Source organism: Eucalyptus grandis, chromosome 5 (assembly GCF_016545825.1).
Source record: "Eucalyptus grandis isolate ANBG69807.140 chromosome 5, ASM1654582v1, whole genome shotgun sequence".
NCBI classification, from domain to species: domain Eukaryota; kingdom Viridiplantae; phylum Streptophyta; class Magnoliopsida; order Myrtales; family Myrtaceae; genus Eucalyptus; species Eucalyptus grandis.
This window is the reverse complement of record NC_052616.1, coordinates 857,249-881,321: the sequence shown is the minus strand read 5'-3', so window position 1 is coordinate 881,321 and position 24,073 is coordinate 857,249. Positions and strand designations below refer to the sequence as shown.

The following is a 24,073-nucleotide window of genomic DNA, read 5'->3' as shown; positions in this document are numbered from 1 at the left end:
CTTACATCGATACTTCACTGTCAGAGATACTTTCTCCACAAATGTCGAACCACACCGATCCACTGTCCGCTTTTTTCCTCGGTGTTCCATAACCACAAGAATTTTTGGATCAAGCCTTCCCAATAAAGATTTGATAATTGGGTGGGATATCATGACTCAAATCTCTCGGCTTCGAATTATTCCCGGAAAAGGTCTCGATTTAAAGACCAATTCTCTCGAGTTTGTCAATATTCAAAGACTCTTTTCCATTGAGATGAGTTTGCTAGATCCAATCATGCAAAAGTTGCTTGAATCTTGTTCGTAATCTCATTCGAATTTGCCCGAAATGTTCTCATCCCTTATGGCAAAACCCCGAAGTTCTTTTGTTCGTCTTCCTTTCAAAAAAAATGAAGACATAAATCCAACCAAGGCTAGCCACATGGGAATGAAACCGAGAACATTTGGTTTTGGCTCAAAGAGAATGCTCGGAACTTTTGCAGCAAGGTCTTATTGAAGCTTCGATTCACAATGGGCTTGTGAAGCCTTTTATGTCAATAAGCGAGCCGAGCAAAACAGAGGAAAAATGAGATTAGTGATTAACTATCAACCTCTCAACATTTTTCTCCAAGATGACAAATTCCCTTTACCATCCAGAGATTCTCTCTTTCTTGGTTTGACCAAAGCCCACATTTATTCCAAGTTCGATCTCAAAGCAGGATTTTGGCAATTGGGCATTCACCCAAGACAAATCCAAAACGGATTCTCAGTATCCCAAACCAGCACTTCCAAGTGGAAAGTTCTTCCTTTTGGTTTAAAGGTAGCACCATCCCTTTTCCAAAAGGCTATGTATTTTCCAACCAATACTATCAAGTGCAGCTGTGTATATCGACGATATTCTCGCTCTACGGCCGGATGAATGGTCACCTTTGTCAACTCCTTGAACAAGCGAAATCGTGAGAAAGCATGGCATTATGCTCTCTCAAAGAAAGATGAACATTGCCCAAACAAAAATTGAATTTCTTGGTATACACTTCAACAAAGGTACATACTACCCGTGGCCACATATTGCTCAAGAATTATTGAAGTTTCCTCAAGACAACTTCACGACGAAACAAGTCCAAAGAATTTCTTGGGATAATTAATTATCTCGAGATTTCGTCCCAATATTGCAAAGCTTCGATCCCTTTGCAAATCATGCTAAAAAAGCACTCCCCACCTTGGGGAAAGACTTAGACCAAAGCAGTCGCTGAGCTTAAGGAGATTATGCAGAATCTCCCGCCACTACAAATACCATCAACAGGTAAAAGAATTCTTCAAACTGACGCCAGTGATGAATACTGGGCAGCCGTTCTATTCGAAGAAATTGATGGTAAGAGACTCCTCTGTGCCCATAAAAGTGGAAAATTTTCCCAAGCTGAAATGCATTACCATTCCACTTTCAAAGAAATTTTAGCAAGAAAAAAATGGAATCAAAAAATTTGAGTTTCATCTCATCGGCCACCACTTCCCGGTGGAATTAGACATGGCATCTTTCCCTCGGATGACCAAGTTTAAACAAAAGCGATTCCAAACTCTCAACCGCTTAGATGGGCGTAATGGTTTTCAAAATACTCCTTTGAGACAAAGCATATTCCCGGAAAGAAAATGTACTTGCTGACTTCCTATCAAGGCCAAAAGCACCAGCCGAGATCAACATGTATATCAAAAGGCCTCTTTTCATATGCTCAACCATGGAGTAAAATACAAAATCGAGAACATCGAGATCTACAAAGCTGGAAATATCCCCGAGATTATTCAGCGAGATTCAAAATGATAGCCTTGCTGAAAACATGGAGAACCTTATGTGGCAAAGCCACACGGACCTATTCGATTCAATGGAGGTTCGATTCTTTATCCTTTCGGGTTAAATATGAATTATCCATTCATTCATCCTCTTATCTGGAAGGAAGATGATTTCCCTGAACAACTCAAAACGTTATTATGGTACTTAACTAATAAGTATCTGATAGCTTTTGAAATCCCAACCAGAAAATTCATTGCTAACCTCACAAGGATATTCTTGCTCGGGAGAAACATTCAAAGGAATGTGATAGAAATCTTTTAGAATTTCTAAATTGGTTCTATCCTCCTACATGCTGGAAACAAGACTTAGAAAGAGAACTGAGATCGATAACGCCAAACCCCGAAGTCCACACCATCCTGTTTTTTCGACGTCCTTGGAATTTTTGTAGAAATAATGGTACTATTCTCGATGCACCACTAGAATTAGGAACCACATCCTATAAACCTAACCTGAACAATCGAGAAGCTAGGATTTATAGATCTTATCCTACATCTGTTCGACTACGTGAAAATGAATATCGAGAACTCCAGAGAATCTTGTGCCAGAAAACAAGACCATTCCCGAAGAAATTTGGAATAATGCACCCACTACGTGGGATCATTATGACCTAGCACCGTAAGCTAAGGAAGCACTCGACAATACGGACAAGCCACATCGTCCCAAGAGCTCGAGATGACAAGCGAAGATGACATTGTCCAGCCCACCTGGACCCCTATGCACGCTTTGGAGGACCTCTCCGTCCCGGGATCCCTATGAACAATTCCAAAGCATGGACACATCTTTCTATGCAGAGCCATCCAATTGGCCCCACCAAGAATTCCCGACTGGGAAGATGAAAATACAAACCGGGTCAAGAAGAAGCATCACACAGGGCTCATGAACAAGCATCCTCATCTCGTAGATTGGACCAAATCCTCTCACTAGAGGACCTTGAAGCTCTTGAATGTAAGTACGAGGCACATCTCCTCGAAGACAAAGACGGATGATTCAGTGTGCAGCTACAATGCTCGTGACGGACGAGACCGTTGAGTCCGTACATTTTCACTGTAGCAAACCACTGTTCACTTTTACTGTAGCACTAGGCTAGGGAATGTACTGTTCACAGTACAGTCACTGTTCATAGTGTGCGAATAATTCCCTTTCGGTGCCCTTGTTTGTTCCCGGACCCGTGAGCTAGGTCCCTATGTGTCCTTGTGACCTCTTAATTGCCTATATAAGGCAAGGAGGGTGTAATGTTTTGGGCGAGTCCCCCGAAGTTGTGGTACTTGTTTGAATTTACGCAGGATAAGCTTGCAAACGATACATTGACCGAGGAGGGAAACCAAATAAATACGCTTAGGAAAACCATTGCCAATAAAATGACAAGGGATAATAATATGTCAGAAATTCCATGAAATTGTATTTTCAACTTTTATAATGTATTAGTATTATTTCGATTATTATTTTGTATCTGAGGATTTCCTATATTGTTTTAGTATTATTTCGACTATTATTTTGTATTTGAGGATTTCCTATGTTGTTATTTAATCAATTTTTATTCCTAGAAATAAAAAATTTATTCTGTTATCAAACAGATTTCTATTTCAGAAATAGAAATTTTGAGTCATTATCAAATGAGTTTCTTTGCTCAGAAACTTGTCCAGATAATAGAAATTGAGAAATCAATTTCTGGCCAGAAATTAATTTCTAAAATAGAAATTTTGTCATGTGCATCCTTAGCCTCCCTTCGAGACATATTTCTATGTCCCGGCACCAACATGGTTTCATTTTCCTCTTTGTTTTTCAGAGTTTGAGGATTAACTCTTGTTTAAGGTCGAACGTTTGCTATGTTTGGACATGCCAAAGAAAGGATAGATTCAGAACATAAAGACAGTAAGTATAGAAATTTGCCCTAAAAATGTAAGATACTGTCGACACCGGCCAAAGTTTCAGCTTATACTTGAAAAAGCAAATCGGCCAAATCGGGTCATAATAAGATACTTAAAAACACATTAAGCTCACTCGATGAAATGCCCACATCAATATTGAAGGACATTATCTCCCGTTTGTTCCGAAGTTCGCACCATTTCCCATCCTATATTATCATATCTCCCAATTATCTAGCTAGTAGGCATACAACCAAATGATTTACGGAAATGCAGATGCGAAACTAACTTTAATTGTGAGGATAGAAATAGTGGGAAAAGTGTTAAAAAAGTTATAGACCTATTGCATTTGTGTTAATTTGGTCATAAACATTTTATTAATGTCAATTTAAATTTTAAACCTTTTGACTTGGTGCCAATTCAATCTTATTGACATCTAAATTTTGGCGACCGAATCATTGATTTTTTGCATAAAAATTAGGAATTAATTTTAACCCCTAAAAAAATACATCAAAACAAATAAAATGAAAAAATGAAAAAAAAAAAAGGAGAAAAATGATTTGATTGATTATGCATGAAAGTTTGAAATTTTGACGAGCATTTAAATTTTGATAAATGCAGAAATAGTTGAAAAATCAGGTGAATAAAGGGTAAGGATTTCGAAAAAATTGAAGGAATCAAGCAAAATCGAGCTGAATTACGAAATCACGCTCCGATTTGCAAGTTTGATTTAATGCAATAGAAGATGAAAATTCGAAAGTTGCTATAAAAATGGCCGTTTGTAAATCACTATAAAAAGAGTCACAATCTTCGTGAGCAGGGATTTCGAAAAAAATGAGAGCAAAAGAACGTGAGATGTGCTTTTTCCTTCGTTTTTTTTTTTAGTACAAAAGTAAAAAAAAAAAAAAAATAGAGAAGGAAAAGTGAAGAGATGTCCGTGCACCGCCTTCGTCAGCCACCTCCGCACCTCCGCCGCTATCACTCCGCCACCGCTGCTCTGCCGGCATCCTGCCAGTCGCCGGAGATCCCCCTCGCCTGTGAGCCCGCACCGGCCGCCCGACACCACTGCTGCTCGCGTCCTCAGGAGCACTGAAGCCGCCGACCCACTCTATTCGCGATTTGCCCAGACCAGCGCCGCGCCTCTATGCCGATTGTCCACCGCACAATTGCTGATTTTCCCTCTGCCCAAGCTTCACCCTCCGCTAGACGCTTGATGCCTGCTGCTGCCAACGTCCGCACCCGAGCATCCCCGTCCGCCTGCCCGCAGCGACGCTCACGCCCGCGACCTGCCTCGACACCTGCAGGACCTCCACCGCAATAACCTGCAACCTGCAACACCCACGAGCCCCCTCTCTGCTCGACCCGAACGCCCGCCGTCACTGCTGCCAGTCACCGCTGCTAGATCCCCCTCGCCTGAACGACCACCAACAGATCGCTCGAGCACCGCCACTGCTGCTGCGCCTCCCTCCGCCAGCAGCTCGAGCTGATCGCTGCGCCTCCGCGCCCCTGCAGCAGCCCGCAACGCCACTGTTCGTTGCCATCGCTGCTCCTGCCGCCTCACTTGCGCCTGCGCCAGCGACGTCCGCAGCTCTGTCGCCGCGCCTCAGCTCGCGCCGCCACCGCCTGCGACCTGCTCACCCATCGCCTCTGCTGGTCCGCCCGCGCCTACTCCCCTCGCGTTGCCGTCCTCCTGAGTCCCCTTTGGTGGTTTAGGCCATGTTTGTTAACGTTCTTTATTTCTGTTTATAAACAAAAATCCTATTTTTTTGTTTCAGGAAATAAAAAAAGAATAAAAATGCGTTTGTTTGCGTTTTTTTTTTCAAATTTATTTTTTTGTTCCTAGGAACACATTTGGAACAGAAACGATAAACAAGAAAAACATGTTTCTTGTTTATGGAACAATTTTTAAGAATAAATTTCTCTCTCCTCTCTTTTTCTTTTTCTTTTTTTCTTTTTTCTTTGGTCGGTTGTCGGCTCTCGGTGAGGCCAAGCGTCGGCTGCCCCCGGGCGAGGCTCGGCCTCGCCTTGGCCGGGCGAGCTCGGGGTCGCCCGATTCGACGAGCCCGAGCCTCGTCGGTGGCTGGACGAGGCCGCCGGCCCTCATCGGCCGGTCGCCGGCCATGGTCGAGGCCGATAACCGGCCAAAAGAACAAAAAAAAGAAAAAAGAAAAAAAGAAAGAAAAATATTAAAAAATTAAAAGAAACAAAAAAAGAACACAAATTTACCAAACGTATTTCGTTTATTTTTTATTTCTAGAACAAGTTTACCAAACACCTTCTTCTCTTAAAAATTGTTTCTGGAGCAAATAGTTTTTTCTATTTCTCGTTCCCTAGAATAATTTTTGAACATAGATATTACCAAACGTGCCCTTAGTTTTATCTTTATTTTTCATTTATTTTACTTTATTTTATTTATTTTTAGCTTAGTTATTTAAATCGGAACAATGGATGTCAATTTTCATTTCATGAATTTTGTAGGCATTATTTGCAGGATTTTGTTCAGAATTTTTATAATTATTAATTTGATTCGTAAAACGTCGGATATTTTTTTAATTATATTAATTTTCAGGCTTTTTGGTGGTATTTTGGTTGTTAAATCATTGTAATTATTAATTTGATACATAAAATTTCGGATTAGATTTTTAATTATTTTGAAATTTTTGTCGTGATAATTAAGGTTAGAATAATCGTTAATTTGACCTCGTGAGACATCATGTTATCTTTCGGTTATTTTAATCCTTTATTTGTTGACTATATTGATTGTTTAGATTTAATGTTTATTTTATAATTACTCATCATAAAAAAAACTAAAAAAAAAAAAATCTTGCATGAGCATATAGATTTAGTAAATCGGTAGGTTTAGTAAATAATTTTTTTTAGGATTATATTTTTAGGATTGCATTTTTAGATAATTATTTTTAAATAAGTTAGGGTTGGACCTAAATAATTCTTTTTAAATAGGGTTTTAGATAATATTCGCACATCTTAATTATCTCATTTTTCCAGAAAATAGTTTTCTAAGATAGGATGGAGTTTAAGTCAAATTAATTCCTAAAATAAATTAGAAAATTATTTTCTTTAGATATTTTAATTAGGGTTTTTATTAATTTTGAATTTCAATAAAGAAAATACAAAAAATATGAGATGCATATTAAGTAGTTTGCATAATTGGATCAATTGATTATAATTTATTTACTAGTAAAATTAGGCCATGAGGTGCATATTAACTAGTTTGCATAATATGATCATTTAATTAGAATTTGTTTGTTAGTAAAATTAGGTCATGTAGTTAGAAAAACATTTTATAAAAAAAATCTAAGAAAACCCAAAAAAATTGTTAGCTTCATGTGATGCAATTTATTTAATTTGTTGAATTTTTAATAATTGTTGAGCACTCGTGTGATCACATTTTTGCATGATAGAGATTTAGGTTAAAATGAATCCAAACTGCCCGCAAAAACATTTAAAAAAAAAAAATGGTTCTGAAAGGCATTAGAGAAATCTAGTATAACCAAGTCCCCGTATCCATAGTCTCTGGTTCGTAGGAGTAAAATAATATTCCCATTATTTTACTTAGGTGTCTAATCAACCTACCATAAACCGATTAGTGGCAACTCCTAGTTAATAATATTTTGTATGTTAAATATTTGAACTTTAAGTCGCGAATTAATATGGGCTTGGAAGAGCCCGAGCTAAGTTTAAAGACTTAGTAGTCCATTAACCTAGTTTTAGGTGGTGCACCCGAAAATTAGGTCGCAACAAATCATTTCAGCTAATTTTAACTGGATATTACTAACGTGAATGCTAATTAGCTTACATGGCACCGTTGGCACTAATGTAAAATTTGTTTTTTTAATAATATTTTAATTTTTAATTTTTTTTTCTATTTTTCTATTTTTTCCTCTCATTTCTTCTTCCTTTTGCCAGTTACGTGGCCCCATGAGGCCACGCGGCCCTCTCACTAGATCTGGCTTGTCGAGGCCGGGCCTTGCCTTGCCAAGCCTGGTCACATGGAGAAGGAAGAAATTCTGAGACTTTACTTTGGCCATCTTTACCTTTTCAATTTTCATATAAGTAGCAGATATGCAAAATGGAAATTAAAATAATTGCTATCACATGTAAAAAAAATTAACAAAAAAAATTCCTAAACTTATTATACATATGCCAATTCAACCACAAACCTTTTAATTGACCAATTTTGTTCCAAACTCTTTTAACAATCTATCAATATCATCATTTCAGCTAATTTTTGGTTAGCAATCACTAATGCGAACGCTAATCGTCTAGGTGGCACACTCATCGTTGATTAGACTAGTCAAACAGATAGGCTCGGGTCAAAAATAGTTTTACTTAAATTGATCCATTTAACCTGTTTTAACCCATTTTCACGGAATAAAAATCTAGTGACTTTATATTTAATTTGATCTGTATTACTAAAACACTTCCATGTTTAACTCGATCTAAAAAAACTTATATCCAAACTAATGCGGGAGCATGGGATGAGTGAGCATAAGATTGAGTGAGGATGAGAGAGAATCATAAAGATGAATTGAATGTAAATAAGTTGTAAACCCATTTAACACTTATATTATATTTAGTTTTACCGTTCTAAACCCATGTATAACCTATTTACTGTATATAATAAAATGACAACTTAGCTCATCAAATGGGTTAAGAAATGGGCCTATGACCCATTTTGACTATGTAGAAATTTTTTTGGTTTTGTTTTTTACTTTTTTTATTTTTTTTTCTTTCCCTTCTTCCTTTGTTGATCATTGTGCCTTGGGGACGGCTTGCAACTGGCCACAAGTTAGGGTTGGCTAGGTTGATAATTGATGGGTGAAAAAGGAAAAAATAAAAAGAATGAAAAAATTCAAAAGTTTCAAAATATATAGAAAAGAAAGTGCAAACAATTGTTCACACTAATATTGGTTGTGTCATGTAAGATAATCATGTCCACATTAGTAATGCCAGTTAAAATTGGTCGAAATGACTATATTGTTAGATTGTCAAAAAGTTTAAGACTAAATCGACTTAATTTAAATGCTTTTATCTAAATTAACATTGGTATAATATGTTTAAATGCTTTCTTTTGTAAAGTACGTATGATTCTACACGCTAGAAGAAGAGAGAGAGACGGAAGCATGCATGATGATTGAGACGTTCGTGTATTGTGTATAATGGCCAATTGTGTTATGGAGGCCTACTCTGTCGTGGAGATAAATTAGGAGCATCAATTTATTTTATATATTTTTAATCAATTTTAACTCTTCATCCATTTTGTTCCTTTAAACTTAAACTCAATGAACGATAAAGTTTATGGGGACCAAAAAGCGAATAACAAAATATATATTAATCGAGAGTGAGCTACCTTGGTAGAATTACGCATTGTGCCTGGCCGTATGGCAATAATAGAGGGGAAAGCGAAGTTTCGGATTGCGAGAATATGAGGGGAACGCTCTCAATGCTTCGGCTTATATTATATATAATAAAAAAAAATGGAAGATCACTCTTGTAACTTCCTGTTCTAAGGATCAAAATTCCTTTGTTGGGCGGACCATAAACAAAAGACAACTGAATACCTACGAACGGAGTTAAAACAAAAAGTGGCCGGTCTCTACCAAATCTCATAAAATAACCAGTAAGCAAAAGCAAAATAACAATAATAATAATAAACTAATTAATTAATTAAAGGAAAAATGTGACAAAAATCTCAGCTGGTAATTAGAATTAATGAATTTCATAAATGACCTCGGTATATTGGCTCCCTCATAAAGAATATATATATATAAAATAATCGATTGATTACTCATTGTAGTTTTCGCTGGAAAAGATTAGTATCTCTCTCTCTCTCTCTCTCTCTCTCGCTCCCGATCTGCTCCTGCCGGAGGACCGGGGAAGGTGGAATCTCCATCTGCAGCAATTCTTCGCCCGTCTCTCTCTCTCTCTCTCTGGTTCATCTAGCGCGACGAGGTACCCTTTCTCCTCGATCTTCCCGTTGCTCTCTTTATCCGGTGCCGAGATCGCTCCTCAGTTTCCGTTTCGTCGTTCAATTTTTCGCGTTTCCGTACCAATTCGCGGCAAGAACCCAGCGTTACGCAGTGGTTCCAGCTTGCCTGGATCGCGCGGCTGCCGAATGTACCGTTTTCTTAATCTGGGTTCGGCTAATCTGCTCTGTTGCGATGTGGGAATTGCGTGCTTTCTTGTTTCGGAGCAGTTGAGCCCAGTTTGAACCCAATGCTTCCTTCGTCGATATTCCCGAGCCGTTAGCGGAGGGAGTTGAGCTGAATTTGATGCTAGAGCTGGAAGTTTGTGTTGGTGATGAGAGCTTGAAATTGTGTGACTGGACTTAGAGCTAGGAAACTGTGTTCATGCTGATGGTTTCTTTTGGTTCTTGAATTAGATGAAGGAGAGTAGAGATGGACCCAGGAATGACAGAAGTGCGAAATCTTCGTCGGTCAGTTCGCTTCCGCTTATTTTGGACATAGACGACTTTAAGGTAAATACGGTGTGGAGTCATGCTTTGGTGGTGTGGATTTTGTGTTCTGCGATGATCCGAGATTGGTGAACCATAAATCTATGCTTTTTTTTTTCCTTGAAGGGGGATTTCTCCTTTGATGCGTTATTCGGTAACTTGGTCAATGATCACCTCCCATCGTTCCAAGAGGAGGAAACCGATTCATCAGAAGGACATGGCAATATCAGTGCAAATGATGTTTTGCCGAATGGGACTCTTAGAGCTTCAGCTGATGCTGCTAAATCAGCGCAAGGGCTTTCTACTCCTTTGTTTCCAGAAGTTGATGCTCTACTGACCTTATTCAAGGATTCCTGCAGGGAGTTGGTTGATCTTCGAAAACAAGTATGGCTTAAGGAATATTATGTAATTTCACAGTTTGGTGCAAATTATTGCGTTAGGTTTACTTTTGATCTTCTCCCATCAACCTAAAAACAAGTGTTGCATTCCAGGTTGATGGCCGACTCTATAATCTAAAGAAGGAGGTCTCAGTTCAAGATTCTAAGCACAGAAAGACACTTTCTGAGGTTAGTTGACATGAGGTCATGTACAGCACCCTTTAATAATTTTGAAGGCCAATTTAAATCCTAAAAAGCACACAATAATGTGGACTTATGTTGCTCTCTGAATTCAGTTTTCCAGAGACATGAGTTTAAATATTTGTTGACTTTTGGATTTCTTGGTCTGTTGTGTGATGGCCTTGGCCCTTTTGTTGTGCCAGTGCTGAAATGAAGCAATTTATCATTGATTTTCCTATTGCATCAGAGATTTAGTCTTGGTTTGTCAAAGCTTAGCTGTGAGCTTCTACCATGTCTATTTCACATGGCTTTTATCAACTTTATTATGACCATAAACCTCAGTTGCACGTACTGTGCTTTGCTTTTCAGCTTGAAAAAGGTGTAGATGGCTTGTTTGATAGCTTTGCGAGATTGGATTCCCGAATTTCTAGTGTTGGGCAGACTGCTGCAAAAATCGGAGATCATCTTCAGGTGAGACTTGGATAATAATGTAGCTGTTTAAATGGTCATTGTATCTGCAGTCACAATATAAGTTCATGTTCATGGTCAATTCTTCCCCTTACCCATTGAAAAGTGAAAGGGGGTCTTTTTTTCTTATCTCAACTAACTTAGCATTCTTTATTAGAGTGCAGATGCTCAACGTGAAACTGCAAGTCAGACAATAGATCTTATAAAGGTATTTCCACATGCATTTTATTTGATCTCCTATTGCACATAAAGTTTGGTGACATTTATTACTGTTGCATAGTGCAGTACCTGATGGAGTTTAATAGCAGCCCAGGTGATCTAATGGAGCTTTCGCCTCTTTTCTCTGATGACAGTCGCGTTGCCGAGGCTGCTTCAATAGCTCAGAAATTGCGTAAGTGGAATCTCAGTCGTGTAGCATTATAGTGCTTGCGTCTACTCTTTCTTTTAATTAGATCTGCCATCACCCCCTTCACCCTGTTAAGCAAGTTCTGTCAGCTCTGTTCATTTTTGTTCTTCTTCTTTAAGCATGATGCACAAGTTGAAACTTAAATCAAAATAAAGAAAGAAATAGAAGAAATGTGTTTGCTACTTTTTTGCTTAAGTGGGTTTATCAATTGAAATGCGGTTAGTTAATGGAGAAATGAATGCCCTATCATTGAAAGGAATGAGTATCTTTGAGGCTAGCAGAAAATCATGCACTTGCTTTTTACTGGAAAGAGGAGGGAGTGGAGGATTACCGTGCAATCTATGATGAGTACTGTCGCCTGATGATGACAATGCTGACTCAAATTCAATGGCACAAATATTTGCTGAATCATTGAAAAATCACCATTGCTTCTGTATGTGAAATTCCTGAGCATGAAAAATTAGCAAAAAAATAGGTTTAACAAGTTGAATAAGGTTAGAGTGGGAATGGTTCAACCTTCAGAATAGGGACATCCGACAAAGTTAATGATTATGTCGTCTATCTTTTGCTCAATTGATATGAAACTGTTAAGTAAGTCTCGCCTTGGATGTGCAGTTATTCAACTTAGTGCATTTGCTCAAGTACATGAAGTATCTTAGTGTTCTCTTGGATTTGGGAAATGATATTTTAGAGAAACGAAGTTAGACGATCTAAAAATCAATATCATGGCATGAACCTTCTGATCATATCGCTATACATCACTATCGCTAATCATGTCTTGCAAGATTTTTGTGCCAACATCATCCCATCTAGATGGAAACTCAAGCTCAATTGTCCATTTTGGCCATCGAATGTCCTTGACGATTGAAAAAAAATACCCACCCTGTATTTTTTATTCGTTACCCTCAATCTTGAACGAGTAGAACTTATGATATTATTTTCTGGTAAAGGGTCATTTGCTGAAGAAGATATTGGAAGACAAGGAATAGCTGTGTCCTCAGTAGTGGGAAATGCTACTGCTAGCAGGGGGCTGGAAGTTGCTGTTGCTAACCTCCAGGATTACTGCAACGGTATTGTTAATTTTGTAAATTGCTTTGATTATTTAAAATACTTCATGGTTAGACAAATATCTTAAAGTGAAATAAATCAAATTATAACTTGCCTGTTTTCTGTTAAATCTCCAGAGTTGGAGAACAGATTGCTTGCACGATTTGATGCTGCATCTCAGAGAAGAGAATTGTCGACAATGGCTGAATGTGCCAAAATTTTATCTCAGGCAAACCTCTTTCTACTATTTTCCATTGGCATTGTTTTTGAGCATCAACTCATGAACACATTCTTGTGCTTCCATTGACTGACGCATGACCGACCCACTACTCCTCGTGGGTTTGTCATGTAGCCATCCCTCACCTCATCATCTCATAATTGTGGAAGATGTTTATCCTTTCCCTCTCTTTATTGCTTTTCTTGTTGTTGCTATTTCTTGGGAATTGCTTGAAGCTAAATGAAACATACCTTGATGCTTAATAAATTGGATTAATATCACGGAAAATCTCAAATTAATTTTTTGACCACCAAAATCCCCAAACCAGTGTACTTGTGACAAATTTACCTTCAATTAGTTTCCGTTAAATTTTACTATCAAATTGTTGAGTTAAAAGACACGTGATAGTTGGCGGGTGTACCAATTTAGGGTTTTACCCCTCATTTATCACAAGTTTACCAGTTTGTGGTTTTTCATGATATTTTTAATTTAACAAAAACTACCGGAGGGTACATTTATCACAAATGGACCAGTTTGGGATTTTTGGTAGTTAAAAAATTAGTTCAAGGTAAATTTGTCACTGATGTATTGATTTTGAATTTTTTTGTGGTTAAAAAGTTAGTTTGGAGTCAAATTTGTAACAGTGTACCGGTTTGGGTTTTTGTGATATTAACTCTAATAAATTTATTATTCCTTAATAACTTGGTCAATATTAAAACGGTTGATTGTCAATCACATAAAAAAAGCTGTCATTGTTTGAAAATGCTATTACTTTACAAAACCATCTTGCTTCATGTCTCAAAGGCTGTAACAAACAATGTGAAGATTTATGACCTGCACATATTTGCATGTTGAAAGTATTCATTCCGCGACGTCTGGCAATGGATATTCCAGCTTTAAGTATCTTCAGTTTAAGTAAAAACTTTGCCAGTTGCCACCATCTGAATCATACATATCATTTTGGACAATAACCAGAAACACATATTTAGATGCTCCTACATGATGGATAAGATTTTTTTTTTTTTTTCGGAGATGGATAAGATTGGTTTAGCAACAATTTTACCACTCCTCCTGAATTAAGTGAGTGGTCATTAACGAAAGAAGAAAATCCATGCTCAGAAATGTCACTGAGATATAATCTACCCACCCTTTTGACATTTTGTTTTTGTTGAACCTTGTAGATTGAAATAGTTACTTGCATTTTTGTTCATTTTTATTAGCTCCTTGTCATCTACTGCTTCTCGATTTACTCAGATGAACATGAGACTAATTATACGAAATTCCAGTCTGTCAAGAACACTTTTTAAAAAAAAAAATCTTACCTAGTTACTTCTGTATCACAGTTCAACAGGGGAACCAGTGCCATGCAGCATTATGTGGCAACGCGACCTATGTTTATTGATGTGGAAGTCATGAATGCTGATACAAGGTTGGTTCTTGGTGAGCATAATTCACAGGTTAGCCCAAGCAATGTGGCTCGCGGCCTATCATCCCTGTACAAAGAAATTACAGGTTTGAAGCAGTGGCATGAATCCTAAATCAAAGGTCATAACTATAGTGCATATTGACGTAATTGTTCTTGTTCTTTCTTTCTTATTATTGAGCAGATACCGTACGTAAAGAAGCGGCCACAATAATGGCTGTGTTTCCTTCACCCAATGATGTAATGTCAATATTGGTTCAGGTGCTGCAAAATTCTATCTCCTTTCTGACTATGTACTTCAGTTGTCTCTGACATATTGGATTCTTTTTTTACATACAATCTGTTCTCGAAGTGCTACAATATTTTCTGTTTGTGCAGAGAGTGTTGGAGCAGCGAGTTACAGCCCTTCTAGACAAAATACTAGTGAAGCCATCTCTTGTAAATTTACCTCCAATGGAAGAAGGCGGGCTATTATTGGTGAGTAGTCACCAGGATGAATGTTATTCTTAATCTTTGTGCGTTTCAAGCAGGAACTGAGTTTGTTTCTCATCTGCCTTGAGGCTTCAGTACCTAAGAATGTTAGCAGTGGCATATGAGAAGACTCAAGAACTTGCCAGAGACTTGAGATCTGTTGGCTGCGGTGACTTGGATGTTGAGGGTAATGATTTGATATTAGTATGTTCATTTCTCTGCAGCACTTTTAGAGCTTTCTGCCCAGAGGAAATTATGTATCACTTGGAGAAATAATATATGTAAAAACGAAAGCATGTTGGTTTTTGTTTGGACTTAGTCGAGAGATGACAGCTTAGTTTCAAGATGCTTCTAATCTCCAACAGTTGTCACATATACGTTCAGTTCATTCCAGAGATATTCTAATGGCCACTCTATTTTGAAGGCCTCACGGAGTCTCTGTTTTCTTCACACAAAGATGAGTATCCTGAACATGAGCAGGCCTCTCTTGGACAACTTTATCGAGCAAAGGTATTCATCAATTTCATTTTTATTATCCTAATTTTGAATTTCTATTTTTTTTTTTTTTGCATTAGCGTATTTCATGCCTTTTGCTTCACAGATGGAGGAAGTACGTGCAGAAAGCCAGCAGCTTTCCGAGTCAACTGGAACAATTGGCCGTTCAAAAGGAGCTTCAGTTGCATCTTCCCACCAGCAGATATCAGTTACTGTTGTAACAGAGTTTGCGCGTTGGAATGAAGAATCTATATCAAGATGCACCCTGTTTTCTTCTCAAGTAAGGCCTCTTCTTGCTGACATCACATGCAAAACCAAGCAGTGTTTTTTATGGTAGCCATACTTGTGGAAGTGGAAAGATTGTAGGCATCCTGGATATTGATCTTCCAGGACCACTTTGGGAAGAAAACTAGTTTCTCATGGCCAGAAGATCAGAGCACCTAATGAGCACTAAGACCTTAGTTTAAAGAGATATTTTGGAAGGTCCATTCAATAAAACATATGTAAGGTGTTCCAGAGACCCCAGTGGCAGTCGTCTGATTATTGTCTTCTACATCTCCTTTTGTGTGTGGTTTGTGCTGAAGATCTATATTGTACATACCGTGGTGCTCAAAGTAAGATAAACAGATGAGAAAAATGCATTGGGAGCAGATCTTAAGAATAACAAATGAATTAACTCGGATGAAGTGCCATAAGATATCAAGATCAGAGTGTTTTTGGAATCTTTGACATTTTATTTTGCATTTTGGTGGTAATTCTCACTGGGATTGTGGAAAGAAATGGTGGAATATCATCAACGGCACAACAGTGTTTATTGCTTGATTTATGTGTTGGGAAATGCATTGCTTAATCATAGACAGTTTATTAATTCCTCATGCAATGATGGGATAACCTAATTATGAACATCTGTTCCTGGTTGATTTATATTCTTATTTACGTGCAGCCTGCTACACTTGCAGCTAATGTGAAAACAGTTTTTACTTGCCTACTAGACCAGGTAAGGTCTTTGTCCCCTAATATCTTGCAAATTTTCTGTATTTTTTTCGTAGTGCTTATATTGTTCTTATGATCCAGGTAAGTCAGTACCTAGCAGAAGGGCTTGATCGGGCTAGAGATGGCCTCACTGAAGCTGCAGCTTTGAGGGAAAGGTTTGTGCTGGGCACCAACCTTAGTCGAAGGGTAGCTGCTGCCGCTGCTTCTGCTGTAAGCATCTGATCACAGGCCTTGTGTTGGATTTTGTGTCCATTCTTTCTGACTATGCACTGTTTTGCATCTCCTTGTGAATTTACTACTTTCTTAAAAGAGAAAATCTAGTAACAAGGTGGACCGTATCTTGTGCAGGCTGAAGCCGCTGCTGCCGCTGGTGAGAGCAGTTTCAGATCTTTCATGGTTGCCGTACAACGCAGTGGTAGTAGTGTGGCTATAGTCCAGCAAGTATGTGTAGATGCTCTTCTCTTTTGTTGTTAAAATCATCTGCATGAGAAAATAGCTGCTCATCAATATCTTGAACTGGTTTGAATTCTTTGTCAGTACTTCGCAAATTCAATATCTCGGCTCTTACTCCCAGTGGACGGTGCCCATGCTGCTGCTTGTGAAGAAATGGCAACTGCTATGTCTGGTGCGGAATCTGCTGCTTATAAGGGTCTTCAACAATGCATTGAGACAGTAATGGCTGAGGTGTGTCATTGACCGTTCTATCTGATGCTTAGACTATGCATAAAAATGAATATTTGATATTTCTTGTGTATAACTCCTTTGTTAATGAATATTTGTGAAGTGGGTTATCCTAGCTTTGCAGGTGGTTCTTGATATTGGTAGATTTTTGTTCATATAATTTTTCGCTTGTAATAAACCCTTTAGATATTCTTTTTCTTGCTATCTCTTTTCCACATGTTCATCAAGCCTTTCCCCACCAAATTTTTTTGGCAAATTCAACACGATCATGCAGGTTGAAAGGCTGCTATCAGCTGAACAAAAGACAACAGATTATAGGTCGCCGGATGATGGCATAGCTCCAGATCATCGGCCAACAAATGCTTGCACACGGTAGGTTCATTTTGTGGACACAAACTGTAGGAGCAAATAAAGCGTGCAAGCATGCACATGTCTCATCCTTATTTATCCAAATGACATTTTCTCCTTATTACTAGGAGAATCTGAAATCTCATGTGTTACAAGTTTTTACAGGCTCATACTAACATTTCTCTTTTGTACTGACTAGGGTTGTGGCCTATCTTTCTCGTGTGCTTGAAGCTGCATTTACTGCATTAGAAGGTCAAAACAAGCAAGCGTTTCTCACTGAACTGGTATCTACTTTTGTTGATTCCGAACTAAGCTAGTAGTGTGCCATTTTTGTCTTTACATACTTTCATACCTTTGAAAAGGACTTACTTTTTTTTTTTTCTCTGAATTTTCCTACATCGCTTAATGGATGCCACTAGCTTTGCTTTTGAACAGTTCAGCACTTTATTGTGAGCCATGCACATAGGCTCTTCATTCTTGTGTGTGTGTGTGTGTGTGTGTGAACGAAGCTGCATTTACTGCATTAGAAGGTCAAAACAAGCAAGCGTTTCTCAGTGAACTGGTATCTACTTTTGTTGATTCCGAACTAAGCTAGTAGTGTGCCATTTTTGTCTTTACATACTTTCATACCTTTGAAAAGGACTTACTTTTTTTTTTTCTCTGAATTTTCCTACATCGCTTAATGGATGCCACTAGCTTTGCTTTTGAACAGTTCAGCACTTTATTGTGAGCCATGCACATAGGCTCTTCATTCTTGTGTGTGTGTGTGTGTGTGTGTGTGTGTGTGAACAGTTCAGCACTTTATTGTGAGCCATGCACATAGGCGCGTGTGCATGCGTGCGTGTGCGTGTGCGTGTGCGAACAGTTCAGCACTTTATTGCAAGCCATCCACACAGGCACGCGTGCGTGTGCCTGTGTGTGTGAACAGTTCAGCACTTGCCATGCACATAGGCTCTTCATTCTTGTGTGTGTGTGTGTGTGTGTGTGTTGTCCATTTAGGTGTTTATTCATAGATGTGGAATTGCACAGCCCCAAATTTTGTGAATTTGTCACAAAATGAGCGTCTGGATAAAGTTCCTTCACCTGATTTACTTTCAGTTGCATGCTTAATGGTTGACATCATGCAGTGGCTCTGAGTTTTGAATTTGTCAATGTCTTTGGATCTAACTTTCTGGTTATATGAACTCAGGGAAATCGCTTGTACAAAGGGCTGCTTAATCACTGGCAAAAGTTCACCTTTAATCCCAGGTAAGTAGCACTCTGGATCACTTCTTTTCAAAATTAAATATTTGTCCTAATTCATGCTTTGATGTTTGGCAACATGATGATAGTTGTATACACTTATGCTTTATTGTTGGGTGTGTTGGCCAGCACTTGTGAATGCTATATTCTACCGTGGGGGAACCTCTTAATTCTGTGTAGACATCTTTCTTCTTCCAAATATAACTGTTGTCCTGTCCTCTCTTCTACAGTGGAGGTCTGCGGCTGAAGCGTGACATAACCGAATATGGAGAATTTGTGCGTAGTTTTAATGCTCCTTCGATTGACGAAAAATTTGAGACGTTGGGCATGTAAGTCAAAGGCCATTTATTCTCCTTGATTTGCTTTGACACCATCGTATTCTTAATAACACTTTATTATTCTGCTTCCAGCATGGCAAATGTCTTTATTGTTGCTCCCGAGAGTCTCTCCACATTGTTCGAGGGCACTCCTAGCATCCGGAAAGATGCACAAAGGTATATAGGAGCTCTGGTACCATATATATTCCCCCATTCCAACACAAAGATGCATCCCGAAAAAGTAACAATTTAAGTGGATGTCATGGTATTCCTGAAAAATTCAAAGTTATGCAGTTGCTTTCTTGATGGATAAATCACGTTTGGACCAGTGGTCTAGATTCTAGGGTACTGTCTACTGATGAGGTGTGCTCAATAGTTGAAAGAGTGTTATAATGGCGAACCCTCGAATCTGTTTTCTACAGCATGGTGTGGCTGAGAAGTAGCTTTAACTCAAGTAGTACATCAAGCAACTTGGGTATGGAATGGTTAAGGAATGAACTAGGTCCTGAGACTGTTTAGATTTTACCTCTCTCTCTCTCTCTCTCTCTCTCTGATTTGTTGAAATGCAAATTACTTTTGCATGAGAGAAAACTTAAGTTTGTTTGTGAAACAGGTTTATCCAGCTTAGAGAAGACTATAAGAGCGCAAAGCTAGCAACCCGACTTAGCTCCGTATGGTCAAGCTCTAGTTGACACTTGATCCCCTGTCAATTCAGAGTTTACCTCCCTTATATTGTCCGGCAGTTCATCTCTGGTGCTCAATCAGCCGTGTCATACTGCCTTGGCTGGATTCTTCTGATAGAACCCATGAGCAAACTAATTTGGGTTAAAGCTGGTGCCCGACTCTTTGGACTACTAATGTCAGGATTATGTCAGTTCTCCTTTTTCCTCCAACTTGGTTGTAAATTTTGAATTGTGGATACAGAGATGAGTCTTGCTCACTTTTTTATAGCTTCTACTTTATGAATTATGAGGGTATTATTTATTTATTCTTCTGGTGCCAGTCGAGGTAGGTGTCAGTCTGGTCTGTATTGCTGTTGTATATGAAACTCTAGGATGAATGACAAGATACCCTTTGAGTTGTCCTTTCTTTTCTCTGGACGCAGAATTATTGACAGCCAATTCTGATCTAAGACAAGTCTTTTTTCCCCATTTGAGTTTAGTGTGCTTCAGGATTCCAGAGTTTCGGTTTAGTGTATCTCCATTTCCTCAAATGTAAAGCAAGGAGAATCCTCTTCTACGTCCTTGTAAGGTATAAGCTGGGGTTGAAATCATAATGCTCTTTCGGCTTGTAGAGGGATGAGGATCGCAAATCCATCAACTTGCACTGGTCACAGATTCGCAATTCACAAGTGGAGGACCATTCCCTTGGTGTCTTTAAAATGTGTGTCATAATGTTTGGCTGGCGTAGGTGGATTTACTAGAAACTTGATATTTCTTGTTGGAACCCAGTTCTTTTCGGACGATGGCATTTTATCCCATGAAGAATCGACCCCACCCCTGATCAATTGAACACAGTGTCAAGTACCCATTGAACTTCTTGCGAGTTGCATGACAGACCCAACGGAAAAAGGGACGAGAAAGGTATGCCGTAGGGCATGCCTGTTGCCTAATGCTTTTGTGGAAATGAACACGGGTTTTTGGGCCATGCACTGAGTTTCTGAAGGTTAGGAGGTAACTCGATACTGGATGGGAGCGGACGCGGGGGACATTGACTTGTCTATGTTTCTTTGGGTATGTGGCTAGAAGTGAGACGACATTGATGAACTGTACAAGTTGAGGCTGCAGCCTTTGTAGGATTCGCTGTCTCCTCTGCTCTTGTGTCGATGTGCTTGCCTTGCGTTTAGACATCCAATCCCTTGGAACGGCGCAGGCCAACTTTTGAAGGTGCTGCAACTTCTAACCTGCAAACGGGTGCCTTTTGTTAGAAGAGCCCCGGAAAGCCTGGCTATCAAAACTCCATGACTATATCCAAAATCTCTCTCGCTCCCCCACAAAAAAATAAAAATAAAAATAAAAATGTGCATGCGCATTTCATTTTGGACAGACAGCGATTGATCCAAGGAAAGTGCAATGTGGGGGGGTAGGTATTTGTGCAGTGCAATGGCGACCTTTCGAGAGCGAAGGTTGATCCTGATCACTTATTTTGCCAAACCCACGTTCTCTCCTGCTCCGCTTTGCAGTAGGATCCAACTCACCCATCTCTCTCTCTCTCTCTCTGTGTGATCACGCAATGTTCACACGCCTATGATAAGAAAGTGCCTACCAGAAGTTGAAGAACGGAAGACCCACCTCTCGCAACATCATCGTCCACGCTCAACCGGTCAATTTCTTGTCGTTCCTATCCATCTCTTTTAGAGGAAAAGTTCACATCCCCAATCCATTCTTGGTTTTCTTGTAACTAAAAGCGGCAACTGTCTCTCTTTCTCGCTTGCACTGCCCAATAACCAGATTGCCAGTCCTTGGTACAGTGTCCGAAATTTGGTCTGTCTGTTTCACCATGGACCACCCCAAGTCTAGTGCTTCTCCTCCTAACCATATCTATCCATATCCAACGAGATGCGCCAGCAGAGTTGCTGATTGTGATGCCATCTATCCCTCCATATATTTTGTTTGAGAAGCCATAATGGCGCAAGAAAAAGGGAATGCAAGGTATTTTGGTGGTCCATTTGATCAAGACGCCTCTTATCTCATGAATCCTCGCATCATCGAAGAGGCTAATCATTTCAACCAAGACTAGATGCGCTTCGCTAGCAACAGTGCCGCGACTAGTTGCTCGGTGGTTAGCCGCCCGAAGCGGATCATGACTGGGCAGGCTCTTACCGAGCGTCGGAACGCTAGTATCTCCAGGCTTTCCTTCTTGATAATATGACGAAGAGCATATGTACAACTGTCTTTCCCTGTTCCAACCCAGCTCTCCCATCTCCGCCTCGCCAAAGTCAACCACTGAAGAGTCAACCCAGGCCGGCCGGGCCGGGCCGGGCCGTAAGTCAACGCAGAAGAGTCGGTCCTGTGGTGTCATTTGCAGCCTGGACCTTTCCCACCGGGGACCGTCCCACGCTTGCGAGAATAAAGGCAATTTACGTCTGTATGAGGCATCGGATTCGACATTCATCGAGCCGACCGAAGGGGACGTTCACGGTGAGATGATAATTGAATCAGCCCTTCATCTTCTCGTTCATCATGTGATGTTGCGGTCACTAGTCGCCGGGACTCGAGTGACTGAGGACACGGAGCAAATAAAAATCTGTCTCATTTGTGCCGCATTTTGAGGTGATCACATCACAAAGGCCTATAACTTTAATGCATTTTTCAATTAAGCTGATGTGACGTTTTTATTGATATAGCCCTTTAGATGCCAACTTGACTGTTTAGCGATTATCCAATAGTATTGGTATCATATCAATAATTTCATTCTAGATTTATAGAAAATCTCACGTCGAATCAAATACAAGAATTTAGAGATGCTTTATCTAGAAAATGATTTAGATAATTGATTATAAATTTGATAAAAGTTCAGATTTTTTTGGCACTATTATTTCCAAAACTTTTTGTTGATTCGCAATGGACGATCCCGGTCGCCTTGGAACGAACCGAGGAGGCTTTTTTTTTTTTTTTTTTTTTGCTTTTGGCTTCTTCCTTTTGTTCTTCCCCTCTTTCCCTTTTCTTTTCTGCCCACGAAGCAAAGGTAGGAAAAAGAAAGGAAAAGAAGAAGAAGGAGAGGCTGGTGGGCCCCAGAAGATCTTAGCAGACTGAAAGCTGTCGATCGATCGAACCTCATCTTGTGGACCTCTCTCTTCTGGATTTTAAACAAAGCAACATCTGTCTTCTTTTGAACCACGGGCAATTTGTGGACCATCCGGTACCGGGGAACTTGAATGTAAGGTGCGCATGGATTCATGATAGAACCTTAAATTGGACCGAATCAGTAACGGAAATCAGTCCGATTTTAAGTTTCCGTGATTACCTATCCGATTTCCGACTCCCAAAGAAGTGAAACTGATATTATGAAGTTCGTTTTCTAGTTACTAAGTAAAAATTAAACCGGACATCGATGAACTACACTTGTGTGTTTTGAGTTTTTTGTTGTTTATTTTATTTTATGCATTTATCTTTTACGAATTTTTGTAAATTTGTGTCGATGATTTCTAAGAAGAACCATATTGAAATTTCACGTTAGGATGTAGGAGTGCATTGATAAAGTTTTAAACTTTATGATTTAATTGACATCCGTACAATAAGTTTAAAACGAATTTGGCAATTTTCCCAAAGTTGTCGACTATATAATTAATTTTTTCCCAAAATAATATGGTATGGAATCCACTTAGACCAATCAAAATGCCGATTCCATTTAATTCCATAACTCATAACTTGAATCAATTTCATTCACGACTTTTTCTGAAAGGATAATGACATAAATGGTTTATGAATTTTGACTCAATATGTAATATGATTAATGAATTTTTAATTTATTTAATGTAATTTTTGAACTTTTAGTTTATTTAATGTATTTCATAAACTTTTGGTAAATATGCAAACTAGTCCTTAGACTATATCCAATGTTATCTATTCATTAATTTTAATTTCGGGAATAACGTCGTACTTTTCATATAGTCTAAGGAACTAATTTGAACATATACAAAAAGTTATAAAAAAAAAATCACATCAAATAAATTGAAAATTTCAAGATCGCATTGCACGTTAAATCAAAATGCAGGAATTATTTGGGCCAATATTCCCATTCTCGAGACCAACAAATGCTGGCCTATGGAGCTCCAATGGGAATACAGCTTGGTGGCGCGTTCCACAAAGAAAGGAGAGAAGAAAAAAGCGAACTTTGTACTATACACACGTCATGAATTTGGGGAAAAGATTGGATCCACATTCCACAATGAGCGGTTCATAGCCGAAAGGCCCCGAATTATAAAATTACAAAAACAGGAGCCTCCACTTTTGAAGCTTTTTGCTCTTTGTCGGTAAATCCCAAGTGAGGGCAATCCTTGGGGTGTGGACTTTTCTCGCCTCAAACAGCATCTCCCAAGCCCCATATTCTTATTCTCCAATCTCTCTCTCTCTCTCTCTCTCTCTCTGCAGGTGTTGAAAATGAAAACCGCCCTTTGACATTCGCCAAAAGTCAACCCCAAAACCACCATCTGATTTTTCCCAGTGCCCCACTAGCCCCCAAAAAGAAAGAGGACAAGCACAAATGATAAGGCGTTTTAGATGCCATCTCTCTCTCTCTCTCTC

The 24,073-nt window shown here is 39.1% G+C and overlaps 1 protein-coding gene across 1 annotated transcript; it reads left to right on the top strand.

Annotated features, from left to right (window-relative positions):
* Nucleotides 1–9,517: 9,517 nt before the first annotated feature.
* LOC104443405 (exocyst complex component SEC10b) lies at nucleotides 9,518–19,959 on the top strand. The gene is made up of 25 exons (XM_010056778.3): nucleotides 9,518–9,660; nucleotides 10,091–10,186; nucleotides 10,289–10,546; nucleotides 10,654–10,728; nucleotides 11,089–11,190; nucleotides 11,345–11,395; nucleotides 11,473–11,578; nucleotides 12,544–12,663; nucleotides 12,778–12,869; nucleotides 14,201–14,369; nucleotides 14,465–14,541; nucleotides 14,659–14,757; nucleotides 14,848–14,938; nucleotides 15,176–15,261; nucleotides 15,353–15,526; nucleotides 16,190–16,243; nucleotides 16,321–16,449; nucleotides 16,588–16,680; nucleotides 16,777–16,923; nucleotides 17,195–17,292; nucleotides 17,468–17,552; nucleotides 18,458–18,516; nucleotides 18,741–18,839; nucleotides 18,921–19,004; nucleotides 19,441–19,959. The coding sequence occupies exons 2-25, from the start codon at nucleotides 10,091–10,093 to the stop codon at nucleotides 19,517–19,519; spliced, it is 2,523 nt and encodes an 840-aa protein (XP_010055080.1). The 5' UTR covers nucleotides 9,518–9,660; the 3' UTR covers nucleotides 19,520–19,959.
* Nucleotides 19,960–24,073: the final 4,114 nt, after the last annotated feature.